Source organism: Coregonus clupeaformis, chromosome 5 (genome assembly GCF_020615455.1).
Source record: "Coregonus clupeaformis isolate EN_2021a chromosome 5, ASM2061545v1, whole genome shotgun sequence".
Classification (NCBI taxonomy): Eukaryota; Metazoa; Chordata; class Actinopteri; order Salmoniformes; family Salmonidae; genus Coregonus; species Coregonus clupeaformis.
The window spans coordinates 25,062,695-25,080,038 of record NC_059196.1 but is presented as its reverse complement, the minus strand read 5'-3'; the positions used below and the strand labels follow the sequence as shown (position 1 = coordinate 25,080,038).

The 17,344-nt window shown below is 43.3% G+C and overlaps 2 protein-coding genes across 2 annotated transcripts; both read left to right on the top strand.

The window, feature by feature from the left end:
• Positions 1-1,292: 1,292 nt before the first annotated feature.
• On the top strand, positions 1,293-3,134 carry LOC123482767 (kelch repeat and BTB domain-containing protein 3-like; the record flags this gene model as incomplete). The annotated part of the gene is made up of 5 exons (XM_045211515.1): positions 1,293-1,409; positions 1,770-1,837; positions 2,119-2,245; positions 2,378-2,662; positions 2,880-3,134. Coding segments are annotated over exons 1-5 (852 nt in total), but the record flags the coding sequence as incomplete, so codon positions are not given.
• A 953-nt stretch (positions 3,135-4,087) lies between these two features.
• Positions 4,088-11,604, top strand: LOC123481250 (PHD finger protein 13-like). Its single transcript, XM_045215944.1, has 4 exons — positions 4,088-4,524; positions 8,022-8,108; positions 9,159-10,080; positions 10,358-11,604. The coding sequence occupies exons 1-4, from the start codon at positions 4,513-4,515 to the stop codon at positions 10,585-10,587; spliced, it is 1,251 nt and encodes a 416-aa protein (XP_045071879.1). The 5' UTR covers positions 4,088-4,512; the 3' UTR covers positions 10,588-11,604.
• Positions 11,605-17,344: the final 5,740 nt, after the last annotated feature.

The following is a 17,344-nucleotide window of genomic DNA, read 5'->3' as shown; positions in this document are numbered from 1 at the left end:
AAAATACAGTATTTGTATATAAATATTCAGGTATGAGATTCCATGGTTAAGGCTGGGCAGAACCTCCTAATGGACAGTTGATTCATCTACAGCTACACTACCGTTCAAAAGTTTGGGGTCACTTAGAAATGTCCTTGTTTTCCAAAGAAAAGCAATTTTTTTGTCCATTGAAATAACATAAAATTTATCAGAAATACAGTGTAGACATTGTTAATGTTGTAAATGGCTATTGTAGCTGGAAACGGCAGATTTTCAATGGAATATCGACATAGGCGTACAGAGGCCCATTATCAGCAACCATCAGTCCTGTGTTCCAATGGCACGTTGTGTTTGCTAATCCAAGTTTATCATTTTAAAAGGCGAATTGATCATTAGAAAACCCTTTTGCAATTATGTTAGCACAGCTAAAAACTGTTGTGCTGATTAAAGAAGCAATAAAAACTGGCCTTCTTGAGACTAGTTGAGTATCTGGAGCATCAGCAATTGTGAGTTTGATTACAGGCTCAAAAGGGCCAGAAACAAATAACTTTCTTCTGAAACTTGTCAGTCTATTCTTGTTCTGAGAAATGAAGGCTATTCCATGCGAGAAATTGCCAAGAAACTGAAGATCTCGTACAACGCTGTGTACTACTCCCTTCACAGAACAGCGCAAATTGGCTCTAACCAGAATAGAAAGAGGAGTGGGAGGCCCCAGTGCACAACTGAACAAGAGGACAAATACATTAGAGTGTCTAGTTTGAGAAACAGGCGCCTCACAGGTCCTCAACTGACAGCTTCATTAAATAGTACCCCGCAAAACACCAGTCTCAACGTCAACAGTGAAGAGGCGACTCCGAGATGCTGACCTTCTAGGCAGAGTTGCAAAGAAAAAGCCATATATCAGACTGCCCATCTTAATCTTTTCTTTTTATTGGCCAGTCTGAGATATGGCTTTTTCATTGCAACTCTGCCTAGAAGGTCAGCATCCCGGAGTCGCCTCTTCACTGTTGACGTTGAGACTGGTGTTCTGCGGGCCATGTTTGAGTTGGACATGCGTGAGTGTGGGGATGGGATGGTAATCCTGGGTAACCAGTCTCCGGAAGCCGTACGCTGGTTCCTGGACTTCTGTTACTCTGGAGAGTATTTGCAACATACCCTAGATCTGGGTCAGATACATACTGTATGTCAAATCCATTCAGAAACTTGAGAGATGATGTTGATATATTGACCGGTGTTCCGTTTCCCAGGTGTCTGTGCTCTTCAGAGCATGCAGTGACTTCCTGATCGGAACCCTGGAGCTCTCCAACTGCCTGATGCTATTGATCCTCACCGAGGGATACAGTTCCGCCTCCCTCCTCCAGCGGGCCAATGAGTTTGTAGTTCAGAACTTTCACGACCTCTCAATGACTCCAGACTTCCTGGATATGCCGGTGAGGAGCCACTCTGATAGGTTCCCATTGTAATTTATTGAGACTCACAAAAATAAGTTTGTGCATTGAAATAAAAGGGCCCTAGCACTAGCACACCTGATTCAACATATCAACTCATCATCAAGTTGAATCAGGTGTGTTAGTGCTAGAGCAAATACACCCCTCTGGGTCCCCAGGACCAGAATTGGGAAACACTGAAGTAGATAGCTACTCCTTTTAGCTTTGAGATAGTCACTATGTGAGCCATGTAAAAGTGTGCATGGGTCCACTCCCCCTGAAGGATTTAAAAGGATTTAAAAGCATTGGATTGCTTTTAAACACTAATGTTGGGAAACACTGATCTACTTCCTGTCCTCCCAGGTGGGCATGCTGGAGGTATGTCTGGGGTCGGACAGTCTGAGCGTGCCCAGTGAGGAGGTGGCGGTGAGGTCATTGCTGAGGTGGACAAGTCACGACCTCCAGACCAGACAGAGGCTGTTGCCACGGCTACTTGCACTGCTAAGGCTACACCACGTACCCACACACACCCTGCTGGTACACACACGCGCGCAGGCGCACGCACACACACACACACACACCCACACACCCACACACCCACACACACACACATATGAATGGGGATTTTACCAGTCAAAATGTGTGTGTGTGTGTGTGCGTGCGCCTGCGCGCGTGTGTGTACCAGCAGGGTGTGTGTGGGTACGTGGTGTAGCCTTAGCAGTGCCCCAGACATGGGGAAACCCCGTACCATGCACACATGTGTCACCACCCTGGGCAGACTGTATGTGCTAGGAGGGAGGACCAGAGGAGAGAGGGATGGGGCTCCTAGCCTAATGGAGGTGAGGATGAGGATAATTATGATAATTATGATGATGATGATGATGATGATGATGATGATGATGATGATGGAGTACTACGACCCCCTGGCCAAAACACACACACACACACACACACACACACAATGCACACAGATACACGCACAAAAATACAGAAACCCCCACACACATACACACATACCTCTAACCCTCCCTGTGGCCTCGTATTACCCAGAATCCAGTGCAATCTACACATTGGGGTCATCGGTGGAGATATCGGACTCCTTCAACCCTTCGCTGGACTGTTTCCTGCGCTACGATGCCGTCTCTGACCAGTGGAGCCACCTGTTGGCAGAGTTTGGTCAGTTTTTCCACGCCACCTTGGTCAAGGCTGTGTCCGTCAACAACACTCTACACCTCTGTGACTTGTCTATGTATAAGGTGACTGACTTGTTGATTGACTGGTTGATTGATTGATTGATTGATTGACTGATTATTTGATTGATGGATGTCTCCATCTACAAGTATTTTTGTATTTCTTTATCCTTCATTTAATCAGGCAGGTCCTATTGACATAGATACAGTACATAGGGACTTTGTCATTAAAACAAACTTGACAACAATTCTACGAAATTCCTGTGTTCTGTGTTCTGTCCAGGTGTACAGCTTCTGTCTGGAGACGTGTGTGTGGCAAGGGGAGGGGTCGTTCGAGTGTGCCCGGTGCAACGTAGGTGCCGTGGGCATGGCCAACCGAATCTACATCCTGGGAGGAGACTACTCACCTGATGAGATCACTGACGAAGTCCAGGCGTACCACAGTGGGCGGGGCCAGTGGGAGGAAGTGACACCAATGCCACACCCCCTGACAGAGTTTCACTGTCAGGTCATCAGCTTCAACAGATACAGAGACCCCTGGGGAGGGAGGGACATGTAACACACACACACACAAAAAAAGCTGCACTCAGCATCAATGAAATAAATTATGTTTTGTCATATCTCAAGTATTTATTAGTTTATTTAAAACATTTTCTATTCCCAAGAATGCTATATGGGTTCAAAGCCACAGTAGAGGTTTCTGAGTCTTCTGGCCCACAGACTTTTCTTGGTTGTTTCTGGATATGTCTGATCACCTGACCACGGCTGTTGCAGCTGACATGTCATCTATTGCGGGGCAGGATCTATTAAAGAACTCTGGAATGGCATTTTTTCTGTGTGCAGGTTTTCTGTCTTTATTTTCAGTGTAACTGGACTGGGCCTGCCTTCACTTTTTAGAAGTGAGAAAGTGAGAGCTTACTGTCCCAGGTAACAAGTGTTACAACACCATCTATTGGTAGACTATGGAATGTTTTTGTGCCAGAGTAGGCTTGTCTAGCCAAACACAATGTGGTAATGTTGAAATATTTGTAAACACTTGCGCAGAGGGCTAACCATTTGACACAAACATAATGAAATTATGATTTTACATGGTCACATAGTGACTTTCTCAAAGCTAAAAACATGGAGCTTCAAATCAGTTCAAAATAAATGAGGGCGCCTGTGCTCCATGATCGGTTGCCGACTTTTCGCGGGAGATATGATAATGTGTCCTAATGTTCAGTGTCTTACTAGATGACGGACGGCCTCAACCATCTGACTGGACAGGGGTGTTGCACAAAGTATACGCTGTATGTAGTAAGTTTTGTTTTTGTTGTGTCATGCAAATGTGTTATAGTATTATAATATTGTGCTACAATTTATAACGCATATTTCTTATACTGCAATAGGTATTTTAGATAGTATTCGTTAATCGCTCTACGAAACGGGAGTTACCCTCCTCTTTTGAGTTAAAGCGGTCCTGTCCTGCTCGGGGAACTGATGTTACTAATAGAATGTGATCGTTTCGCTGATCTCCCACTCTTACGAGTCCGTGTACTTTTCGTTGCTTTTTTAATCGTAGGACAGCTTGTGCCGCAGCGACAAAGACGATTGTTCGTAGAGAGACTATCAAAGAAAAGTGAATTTTCGCTCTTAGTCTGCATTCTAGGACAGTTGATCAATGGTTTATCTTTTTTTTTGTAATGTGGATCAAACAAGATAATTGGCTACATTTCAACTGGGGAGTTGCTGACAATGCTAGAATGTCTAGTAGCTAAATGGTGACTGTTTTGCTGTAACTAGAACATTGAGATTTATTTTCTCAAAAGACCCAATTTCGTTGATTTGAAGATAATCAGGACAAGGCTACAGCCGAGCAAGGACAAGACATCACCTTCAGCATTTTTTCCCCATTTGATCTACAGGGACATACAATAATGTTAACCCAGGTATGTATGGTTTATTACATTGTCGTTAGCCTACATTGTTGGTAAATGTTTTCCAAAGTGGTAAGAAATACGTTTCTGTGTAGGCTACTAGCTTGTTGTTGTGTGTGGTGTGTCCAGGGCGCGCGTCTTGGACTTGGATACGACCATGTTCTTTCCGCGTAGCCTAATGAATCAAACACCTTTAAATGATGGTCAGTGAAAAAAACGTCGACGACGATGGATGCTTCGTGTGAAACGTGTCCACTAGTTTGTGTGTCCAGAAAACGTTGACACAACTTGTTTTTTTTCCTGCGCAGCATCGAGTGTGTGTAGTCTAGGCTAGACTACAGAAGCCATGTCAGGAGGAATTCTATTGTGTCACTGAAATATTTGGCACTCCGCTATCGCAACTTTATGTTCATGACAAATTAGATCCGTGAGTAAACTAGACTAGGATGCCTTCTGATCAAGCTCTCTAATTTAGATAAACTATTTGGAGAAGCGAAGGTTACATTTTACTAGCCTACTTCAACTGTCATTTTTCTCTGGTGACCGCCCAGCAATCAGGTTACGATGAAGTGACATCTTCGTCGCCATCTTTAGATAAAATTACTTTTAAGGACAGTAGAGGATCATTTGAGTGATTTTGGGCACTGTGTTTGATTCGTTATGCGTTGATCAGTTCCTATGCAGATGACCCCTGTGTAGAGACAGACATGAAGTACATTTTTTCCTGACTGTCAAATCTCGGATGGGATGAAAATTACAATAAGACTAGCCAGCCTATACACGAAAAGTTGTCTTGTTGAAATGACGACTAGGCTACCTTTGGCACTCCGAGAAACCATTGAGACCGGCTTCGTTGTCAGTGTTTCTGTTATACGTGCACCTACAATCTGTTTCAGCCCTCGTTTCCTCCCCTCCCCCATTAAGCCCTTCCGCCCCGGCTTTACACACTCCGACACAATGTTGCCATTAAGTGAAACATAATGTCCAATCGAGTTGCAACAGTGTTGCAATAGCCTCTGTATATCAACACAGGTCTATGCAATATTCACGAGTCTTTCTTGAACTATAGACTAGGTTTTCACTCGTTGTAGGCTATTTGGCTACACGTTTTTGAAGGGATGTCCATTTTGTGTCATTCCAGTGTCAGGCCTTTTGAAAGTTTATTTCGATAATCTTAGCCTAAAGTTGTGGGTTCCTTAAAAGCACAACTCTAGATTTCTTATATACTCATATTATTATTATTGTTATTATTATTATTCTACTCGCTCTAGCGCTTAAACTGCTTCAGCTATTACCACTCAGCGGGCCGGAAATCCATAACTACTAGAATGGCCATGACAGTCAGTTGTTATTTCAATTGTGTAAATATTCTATAATAAATTGCTGAATGAATGCATTTATTATGTTAAAATAGGTCATAAGAAACCTCAGGACACCAAATGTAAATTGTAATCAGTCAGAAAATGTATTGATTGATCCAGAAGCGGATAGACTGTAAATACTAAAAGAAGACTATAGTGTATTTTCTGACTGTAAGACAACAGTTGCCTGCCCATCTAGCCCGTCCAAACTACACCTAAACTATATTGAAACAAATTTCACACATATTATAATAATAATAGATGTGGCCTAAAGAAAATATTAAATTGACAATAGTCTGATGGGTGACAAGATTATCAATTGAGAATGAAGAGACTGATGACCAGTGCACCAGCGCATTGTGCATTGAGAAACGCACCAATGCATTGGAAAAGAAGGGACTGGAGCTTACCAAATAGCACTTCTTCCATATCAGTCTACAGAGGTCCATGCAGGCCAGACGTTTTGATTGCTATACCCTATTTGACAGAGCAGATTCCAAGGTTTTTAATTAACCTATTTTTGCCAAACAACTCTACAAATTGTGCAGATTGTCTCAGATTCAAAGTATTACTTTTTCCTAGAATAACCAAGGCGACAATCAGCAATAGCCATTTGGGGAAAAGATCCTTTCTATTTTCTAGTATATATTCCATTACATTGTTACTATAAAATATATGTGTTGACTGTGGTAGGGCAGGGGAATATAAATCTGCTGTTGATTTCATAGCCTCTGCTATGAAGCACAGATAAATACAACTCAAAACATGTTATTCTGTTCTTTTGAAATAAATTGTCTTGTATCATGTTTTTTATGACCTTCCTAAACAGAATTTAAAATAAAATAAAATTGTATTGATACTTTTTCACCTATAACCATTTAACATTTGCATAAATTACCATGGGTTTGAATGAGAACAATATGACTACAGAGGTAGCTATTCAAAATGGTCCTGCTCCTTTGCCAATTAAGCTATAAGACCAACTTTAAAATGTTGAGGCTATCCTAACTTAAAATTCTTTAAAATCTTTATCAACTATAACTATATAAATGTGCATAAATTAGCATAAAATAACTCACCAACAATAACTCTTGAACCGTTCAAGCTAGATATGCCAAACCAACTTGACCATGTTCAGGCTATCCTAATTTCAAATTGTTTTAAATCTTTATAAGCTATAACTATATACATTTGCATAAATTAGCATAAGCTATCCCACCAACAGTAACTCTTTAACCGATCAAGCTAGAGACACCAAACCAACTTTCACATGTTCAGGCTATCATTTTACATTTTAGTCATTTAGCAGACGCTCTTATCCAGAGCGATTTACAGTTAGTGAGTGCATACATTATTTTTTTATTTTTTCATACTGACCCCCCGTGGGAATCGAACCCACAACCCTGGCGTTGCAAGCGCCATGCTCGACCAACTGAACTACACGGGCCCATCATATCTTATCCTATCAATCATTCAATCAATCTTTCCATCTACCTACATTTTCAACTATAACCAGTCACTACCATTACTACTGCAGTCACTACCACTACTATAACTTATTTCACAACCATAAATACTTTAAAACAAGCTAGCAAGCACACCACATTTTCTTCAGGAAATGTACTTTTCTAGTTTAGCTTGAGCTTGATCACTACTTCTAGGATATATAGCCGTTTTTGCAGTATAGGTATCTCTCTTGGCCACACCGAGTCAGTCCCACCATCTATCCATGTTAATAACGTTTACATTTCAAAAGGCGTGGGCCCTGACGTTCTAAAGCAGTTGGAAATCGTTGTATCATTACCGTAAAGCCTGCTTTCACACATCGGGTTTGTCTGTTACATAACTGTCTCGATGTTGTCAACCGAACGAAGTGTAGGCTTGCCTACAACTGGTTGGTTGGTCGGTGTGACAGTGCCTCCCGCGCTTTGGCTCACGGCAGTTTACTATTGCACTTAGGTGCATTTGTTTCAGCTCGCTGGGTGCACCGAGTAGCCAGAGTTTGCTTTCAAGACCAATGGAATGGTCTCAAATGCACACACTCTGCCTACCCAGCGTTACGAGCCAGCTGCATGGATGGGAGGGACCCGGCATATGTTACAATGTGGTTATTAATGGTATATAATAACAAGGTGTTTGTTTCCGCAGAGAAAGAGAAAACGCACTGTGGAAGACTTCAACCAGTTTTGCACCTTTGTGTTGGCCTATGCTGGATACATCCCCTATCAAACAGAGGTAGATTGATAAAACACAGTTTTCTCCTGTTCAAGTAAGACTCAGATGTAGCTTATTAACACCAAATTGCTCTTGTAATTAATTGATTCTTATTGTTTCTACACTGAAGAAAAATATAAATGCAACATGTAAAGTGTTGGTCCCATGTTTCATGAGCTGAAATAAAAGATCCACACATTTTCCATATGCACAAAAGTTAATTTCTCACAAGTTTTGCGCACAAATTTGTTTACATCCCTGTTAGTGAGCATTTCTCCTTTGCCAAGATAATCCATCCACCTGACAGGTGTGGCATATCAAGAAGCTGATTAAACAGCATGATCATTACACAGGTGCATCTTGTGCTGGAGACCATAAAAGGCCACTCTAAAATTAGCAGTTTTGTCACACAACACAATGCCACATTTCTCAAGTTTTGAGGGAGCATGCAATTGGCATGCTGACTGAAGGAATGTCCACCAGAGCTGTTGCCAGAGAATTCAATGTTAATTTCTCTACCATAAGCTGCCTCCAACATCGTTTTAGAGAATTTGGCAGTACATCCAACCGGCCTCACAACCGCAGACCACGTGTATTGCGTCGTGTGGGCGAGCGGTTTGCTGATGTCAACATTGTGAACAGAGTGCCCCATGGACAGTGTGTTCCAGTTCCCGCCAATATCCAGCAACATCGCTCAGCCATTGAAGAGGAGTGGACAACATTCCACGGGCCACAATCAACAGCCTGATCAACTCTATGCGAAGGAAATGTGTCACGCCGCAAATGGTGGTCACACCAGATACTGACTGGTTTTCTGATCCACACCCCTACCTTTTTTTTTTTTAAAGGTATCTGTGACCAACAGATGCATATCTGTATGCTCTGTCATGTGAAATCCATAGATTAGGGCCTAATGAATTTATTTCAATTGACTGATTTCTTATATGAACTGTAACTCAGTAAAATCTTTGAAATTGTTGCATGTTGCGTTTATATTTTTGTTCAGTATATTTCTGTTGAATGATGTATCCAGTTCTGCTGGTGTTTACATGGTGATGTATCCCCCTGTAGGAGTGGTGGTGTAGTGAGAGCAAGCCCAGGGACAGTAACCCCTGCAGCACCAGCCACAGTACCAGTCCATGGGCCTACCAGTCCTCTCCTAACTCAGACTGTGGCTCCTCCGCTCAGAGCCAGAAGGAGAAAGGGAAGGAGGTGAAGAGGAGGAGGTCAGACAAGAATCCAGCTGGGCCTGGTCAGGGGGAGAAGAAGCCTAGAGGAGGAAGTGCCAAGAAGTCTCCCAATACGAAACAGGCTGCCCCTAGATCAACAGTCAGCAGAACGCCAGAGCTCCATGAGCAGCACCAGCCCCAGTCTGGACGGACCAACCACAACAGCTGTCCTACTTACAACAAAATACATCCTCTCACGGTTCCCAAACATGACCATGACTGTAAACTTCCCCAATCTTCCCTGACTCAACTCTTCCCTGAAGCCACCCCCAGCAGCTCTCTTTCTGACCACAACAACAAGACCAACATCGGTCAGACAGACACACCAGACCCCAACGGGTCAGCTGGGAAGACAAGCGACGCTACAACCCCTCAGAAGAAAGGAAGTGAAGAACTGGAACAGGAAGTGACAGAGCAGCCTGTTGACATGACAACGACAAGCTGTGAGACGGAGGGGAGCAGTCCTCACAGGCCGGGAGACACAGAAAATAAGATAAGAAAAGAAGAGGAGAAGGGGTCTAGGGAGAGCTGGGAGGGGTCTGGTAGTGAAGGAGGGATAGACAGGGGTCAGAGGTCAGATATCCTGAGGATGGTGATGGACAGGAGGTTGAGAGGTCAGCTAGCTGAAGACCAAGAGACAGGCTACCACACAGAGGAGGGCAGCAGTCCCGACCAGGACCGGGACCATGGAAGGAGCAACTACCAGACAGACCAGGGAGGGAGCGATGGAGAGGACATGTCTGCAGACAACAGCAAGATGGAGGGTGAGTAGAAAGGAATCCCACCTGAGACTAAAGGTGCATCCCAAATGGAACGCTGTCCTCTATAGCACTAATTTTGACCAAGGCCCATATTCCCTATATAGTGAACTACTTTTGACCAGGACCCTAGTAGGACTCTGGTCAAAAGTAATATGGAACAGGTTGCCGTTTTGGACACAGCTCACTCATTACCTCATTACTATCTACAACCATCATTGATAGTTTAAAACAGAGGCTGTGTTTAATATAACGTCTCTCTTCTATTTCTCTCTTTTCTCAGATGAGGACGACTCGTGGGACCTGATCACCTGTTTCTGCCTGAAGCCGTTCGCGGGTCGGCCCATGATAGAGTGTAGTGAGTGTGGCACCTGGGTGCACCTGTCCTGCGCTAAGATCCGCCGCACGCACGTTCCTGAAGTCTTCACCTGCCAGCCCTGCCGAGATGCCAAGACCAACATCAGACGCTCCAACCGGGCGCGGATCGCCCCCCGCAAACGCTTCAGCGACTAGAGAGCACCAGCTGGTTCATTGGCTGCATCCCAATTGGCAGCAGGTAGCCTAGTGGTTAAGAGTGTTGGGCCAGTAACCGAAAGGTCACTGGTTTGAATCCCCAAGGTGGAAAAATCTGCAGTTTTACCTTTGAGCTAGGCAGTTAACCCCCAACAATAACTCAACCCGAGCGCTGTTGATGTCGATTAAGGCAGCCCTCCGCACCTCTCTGATTCAGAGGGGTTCGGTTGAATGCAGAAGACACATTTCGGTTGAACGCATTCAGTTGTGCAACTGACTAGGTAACCTATATAGTGAACTACTTTTGACCAGAGCCCTATGTAGGAAATAGGGTGCCATTTGGGACATTGACCACTAGTGAGCATCAAGTTCTATGCTGGTCCATTTTGCCACTCTGCAAAAACCACCTCCAGCCACCAGGGTTGTGTTCAGTAAAACACAGAAAAAGTAAATTAACTTTTGTTATTGGACAAGTCCAGGTAGTCCTCCCTGTTTCAGTCCTTTTTCTTAAATTTTGTGCCTAATGAACACGACCCAGGACACTGCCATCAGCAACTAAGCCATGAGTCTACGGTTGTGTTCCCCTGCTCAGATGTTGCATTCATCAACCAATGGTCATCAACTGTGCCGACAGGCACCAGATTGTTATAACATATGATGTGGCTAGCTGATACTTAAAATACCTATCCAGGCATTGTAAGATCCTATCACTCTCTCCAGAACATTCACAGACAATCATGTCTACTCAGGAAGGAATGAGGGGCTACAGGAGAGCGAAAGAGGGAATGGGGGGATGGAGTGAGGGCAGGGGTGAAAGAGGGATGTGGTTGGTAACAGTCTGTTGTTACTGTTGTGGTGAGAACATAACATCTTCTCACATGCTAATCTCATTTACCCCCACCCCTCCCTTCATCCTCCCTTACCTTCACCCAACCCTTTAATTCAATTAAATTAAATGTAAGGGCTTTAGTGGCATGGGAAACGTATGTTAACATTGCCAAAGCAAGTGAAGTAGATAGTAAACAAAAGTGAAATAAACAATACATATTAACAGTAACATTACACTCAGAAGTTCCAAAAGAATAAAGACATTTCAAATGTCATATTATGTGTATATATACAGTGTTGTAACAATGTGCAAATAGTTAAAGTACAAATGGGAAAATAAATAAATATAAATATGGGTTGTATTTACAATGGTGTTTGTTCTTCACTGGTTGCCCTTTTCTTGTGGCAACAGGTCACAAATATTGCTGCTGTTATGGCACACTGGTATTTCACCCAGTAGATAAGGGAGTTTATCAAAATTGGGTTTGTTTTCAAATTCTTTGTGGATCTCTGTAATCGGAGGGAAATATGTGTCTCTAATATGGTTATACATTTGGCAGGAGGTTAGGAAGTGCAGCTCAGTTTCCACCTCATTTTGTGGGCAGTGTGCACATAGCCTGTCTTCTCTTGAGAGCCAGGTCTGCCTACGGCTGCCTTTCTCAATAGCAAGGCTATGCTCACTGAGTCTGTACATAGTCAAAGATTTCCTTAACTTTGGGTCAGTCACAGTGGTCAGTTGTTCTGCCACTGTGTACTCTCTGTTTAGGGCCAAATAGCATTCTAGTTTGCTCTGTTTTTTTGTTAATTCTTTCCAATGTGTCAAGTAATTCTCTTTTTGTTTTCTCATGATTTGGTTGGGTCTAATTGTGTTGTTGTTGTTGTCCTGGGGCTCTGTGTAGTCTGTTTGTGTTTGTGAACAGAGCCCCAGGACCAGCTTACTTAGGGGACACTTCTCCAAGTTCATCTCTCTGTAGGTGATGGCTTTGTTATGGAAGGTTTGGGAATCGCTTCCTTTTAAGTGGTTATAGAATTTAACGGCTCTTTTCTGGATGTTGATAATTAGTGGGTATCGGCCTAATTCTGCTCTGCATGCATTATTAGGTGTTTTTCGTTGTACACTGAGGATATTTTTGCAGAATTCTGCATGCAGTCTCAATTTGGTGTTTGTCCCATTTTGTGAATTCTTGGTTGGTGAGCAGACCCCAGACCTCACAACCATAAAGGGCAATGGGTTCTATAACTGATTCAAGTATTTTTAGCCAGATCCTAATTGGTATGTCGAATTTTATGTTCCTTTTGATGGCATAGAAAGCTCTTCTTGCCTTGTCTCTCAGATCGTTCACAGCTTTGTGGAATTTACCTGTGGCGCTGATGTTTAGGCCGAGGTATGTATCGTTTTTTGTGTGCTCTAGGGAAACGGTGTCTAGATGGAATTTGTATTTGTGGTCCTGGCAACTGGACCTTTTTTGGAACACCATTGTTTTTGTCTTACTGAGATTTACTGTCAGGGCCCAGGTCTGACAGAATCTGTGCAGAATATCTAGGTGCTGCTGTAGGCCCTCCTTGGTTGGTGACAGAAGCACCAGATCATCAGCAAACAGTAGACATTTGACTTCAGATTCTAGTAGGGTGAGGCCGGGTGCTGCAGACTGTTCTAGTGCCCTCGCTAATTCGTTGATATATATGTTGAAGAGGGTGGGGCTTAAACTGCATCCCTGTATCACCCCAATGACCTGTGGAAAGAAATGTGTGTGTTTTTTGCCAATTTTAACCACACACTTGTTGTTTGTGTACATGGATTTTATAATGTCGTTTGTTTTTCCCCCAACCCCACTTTCCATCAATTTGTATAGCAGACCCTTATGCCAAATTGAGTCAAAAGCTTTTTTGAAATCAACAAAGCATGAGAAGACTTTGCCTTTGTTTTGTTTTGTTTGTTTGTCAATTAGGGTGTGCAGGGGGAATACGTGGTCTGTCGTACGGTCATTTGGTAAAAAGCCAATTTGACATTTGCTCAGTACATTGTTTTCACTTAGGAAATGAACTAGTCTGCTGTTAATGATAATGCAGAGGATTTTCCCAAGGTTGCTGTTGACTCATATCCCATGGTAGTTATTGCTGTCAAATTTGTGGATTGGGGTGATCAGTCCTTATTGGGGAAGATGCCAGAGCTAAGGATGATGTTAAAGAGTTTAAGTATAGCCAATTGGAATTTGTGGTCTGTATATTTTATCATTTCATTGAGGATACCATCAACACCACAGGCCTTTTTCGGTTGGAGGGTTTGTATATTTCATTCAATGTAATTGGAGAATCCAGTGGGTTCTGGTAGTCTTTAATAGTTGATTCTAAGATTTGCATTTGATCATGTATATTTTTTTGCTGTTTGTTCTTTGTTATAGGGCCAAAAATATTGTTGAATTTGAATTTGTTGTTGAATTTGAATTTGTTGTTGCCTAATTGTTTTTTGGTAGGTTTCGACACTATCCCTCCATCTATAGCATTTCTTAATATTATTCAGTTCCTTTGGCTTCCCACGGGGGGCAGTATGAAAAATGAATGCACTAATTGGAAGTCGCTCTGGATAAGAGCGTCTGCTAAATGACTAAAATGTAAATGTAAAATGAGAAGTGGTTTACCCATACATCTCCGTTTTGGATAGATAGCTCTTCGTGTTTTTTTTTTTTTGTGTTTTCCAATTTTCCCAGAAGTGGTTAGAGTCTATGGATTCTTCAATTACATTGAGCTGATTTCTGACATGCTGTTCCTTCTTTTTCCGTAGTGTATTTCTGTAATGTTTTAGTGATTCACCATAGTGAGGGCGTAGGCTCAGGTTTTCTGGGTCTCTATGTTTTTGGTTGGATAGGTTTCTCAATTTCTTTCTTAGGTTTTTGCATTCTTCATCAAACCATTTATCACTGTTGTTACTTTTCTTCGGTTTTCTGTTAGAGATTTTTAGATTTGATAGGGAAGCTGAGAGGTCAAATATACTGTTTAGGTTTTCTACTGCCAGGTTTACACCTTCACTGTTACAGTAGAATGTTTTGTCCACAAAGTTGTCTAAAAGGGATTGAATTTGTTGTTGCCTAATTGTTTTTTGGTAGGTTTCGACACTACTTTCCTTCCATCTATAGCATTTCTTAATATTATTCAGTTCCTTTGGCTTTGATGCCTCATGATTGAGTATTGCTCTGTTCAAGTGGACTGTGATTTTGCTTTGGTCTGATAGGGGTGTCAGTGGGCTGACTGTGAACGCTCTGAGAGACTCTGGGTTGAGGTCAGTGATAAAGTAGTCTACAGTACTACTGCCAAGAGATGAGCTATAGGTGTACCTACCATAGGAGTCCCCTCGAAGCCTACCATTGACTATGAACATACCCAGCGTGCGACAGAGCTGCAGGAGTTGTGACCCGTTTTTGTTGGTTATGTTGTTGTAGTTGTGCCTAGGGGGGCATATGGGGGAGGGAATGCTGTCACCTCCAGGTAGGTGTTTGTCCCCCTGTGTGCTGAGGGTGTCAGGTTTTTATCCAGTTCTGGCATTTAGGTCACCACAGACTAGTACATGTCCCTGGGTCTGGAAATGATTGATTTCCCCCTCCAGGATGGAGAAGCTGTCTTCATTAAACTATGGGGATTCTAGTGGGGGGATATAGGTAGCACACAGGAGGACATTTTTCTCTGTTGAGATCATTTCCTTTTGAATTTCTAGCCAAATGTAAAATGTTCCTGTTTTGATTAATTTATTAGAGTGAGTTAGGTCTGCTCTATACCAAATTAGCATACCCCCTGAGCCCCCTGTTTCACACCTGGTAGTTTGGTGGATGGGACTACCAGCTCTCTGTAACCTAGAGGGCAACCAGTGGGTCCATCTCCTCTATACCGTGTTTCTTGTAGGGTGACAATGTCTGTATTTCCCTTTTCTTTGGTGAAGTCCAGGTTCCTGCTCTTTAGGCCAAAGGCAGATGACCTCAGGCCTTGGATATTCCAGGATGAAATAGTGAAGGCTTTGTGTTCCATAAAGTGTCTAATGTTGTTGGTCGTGTGGTTTGGCCTCAGGCCAGCAATTGTGAGCAGAGCCTGCTGAGCATCTGGTACATGCCATTGGCTTGGGCTAGTGTAAGTGGGGGTTGGGTCTATTTGCCTGCTCACGGCCTGGGCGTATGTGTGACTTTCATGTTGAGGCCCTCTTTGCGGGAGTAGGGGGCATGGGGTGGGTAGGAAGGGCATAGATCTGATCTGAGGGGGCCTAAATGGGGTGTGGGCATGGTTGACTTGGGGGGGTGTTAATTGTTTGGGGTGGGGGTGTGGATGTGGCTTGTGGTGCTCTGGTCTGGATGTAGGTCCTCTCGGCGGGGGTCCTCTATGTGTAGGTCTGGGGGGGTGGGGGGGGGTCCCGCAGGTCTTGGAGAGTGTCTTGCTGGTCTGGGCAGGGTGTCTGTTGATCTGTTGCTCCTGTGTGAGGTGTTGGGTCTGCTGTTGAGGGCGATATCCTTTAGGTGGACCTGGTCGTAAAGGCCAGGTCCCTCCAGGCTCCATCCACCCCTCCCTTCATTACTCCCTCCATCCACCCATCTCTTCATTTGTGCATCACTGAACCTAAGGGCTTGCCTTGGCTCATCTACACTAGTATGTTCAATTCACTCCTTAGTATTTTACAATGTAGGGAATAGGGTGCAATTTGAGACACATGGACAGGTTTCTGGGGACTGCTTTCTCAAAATATGCATTTTCAGTTATTTCCACAGTTGTTGCCATTTAAGATGTATAAGATTGTCACGAGTGCGACTTTCTGACTCTCAGTTGTATTATTATTATACAGTGCCCAGTGGATGCCTGCCACTCTTCCAAACACGTTATATATTTACACCGAGCGTACATACAAAGCATTAAGAACACCTTCCTAATTGAGTTGCACCCCCCACCTCCCCCCTTTTGCCCTCAGAATAGCCTCAATTCGTCGGGGCATGGACTCTACAAGGTGTCGAAAGCGTTCTACAGGGATGCTGGCCCATGTTGACTCCAATGCTTCCCACAAGTTGTGTCAAGTTGGCTGGATGTCCTTTGGGTAGTGGACCATTCGTGATACACACTGTAAACTGTTGAGCGTGAAAATCCAGCAGCGTTGCAGTTCTTGACACAAACTGGTGAGCCTGGCACCTATTACCATACCCCGTTCAAAAGCACTTATATATTTTCTTTCCCATTCACCCTCTGAATGGCACACATACACAATCCATGTCTGAATTGTCTCAAGGCTTAAAAATCCTTATTTAACCTGTCTCCTCCCCTTCATCTACACTGATTGAAGTGGATTTAATAAGTGACATCAATAAGGGATCATAGCTTTCACCTGGTCAGTCTGTCATGGAAAGCGCAGGTGTTCATAATGTTTTGTACACTCAGTTTATATCAGATGGTAAACCTTTAGTAAGATGTAAATAGTTTGCTTTTTTAGAGTTGTTTATTATATCTTATATGTGACACATGCAGTAATAAAGGTCAACGACTAACTCGTAAGTCTCATCGTTGTTCTGTACTGTTTACATCAGGGCTGCCCAACCATCTTCCTGGAGATCTACCGTCCTGTGGGTTTTCAGTCCAACCCTAATTTAGCACACCTCATTCTACTTATTAGCTGCTCAACAAGACCTTAACTAGCTGAATCAGATACGCTAAATTAGGGTTGGACTGAAAACCTACGGGACAGTAGATTTCGAGGAAGAGGGTTGGGCAGCCCTGGTTTACATATTATTTTCACAAGCACCTTGTACACAAAATCAGTCACCAGACCAGATAATATGGTTCTGTCTTGTTTTAATGGAGCAAAGCATCACCATTAATAAGCAAGTATTCTTCCAGTGCCTATTTAAGCAACCGATCTCCAGCACAACTACGCTATGTTCCTGTCAGCTGCCACACTACTGTTGAT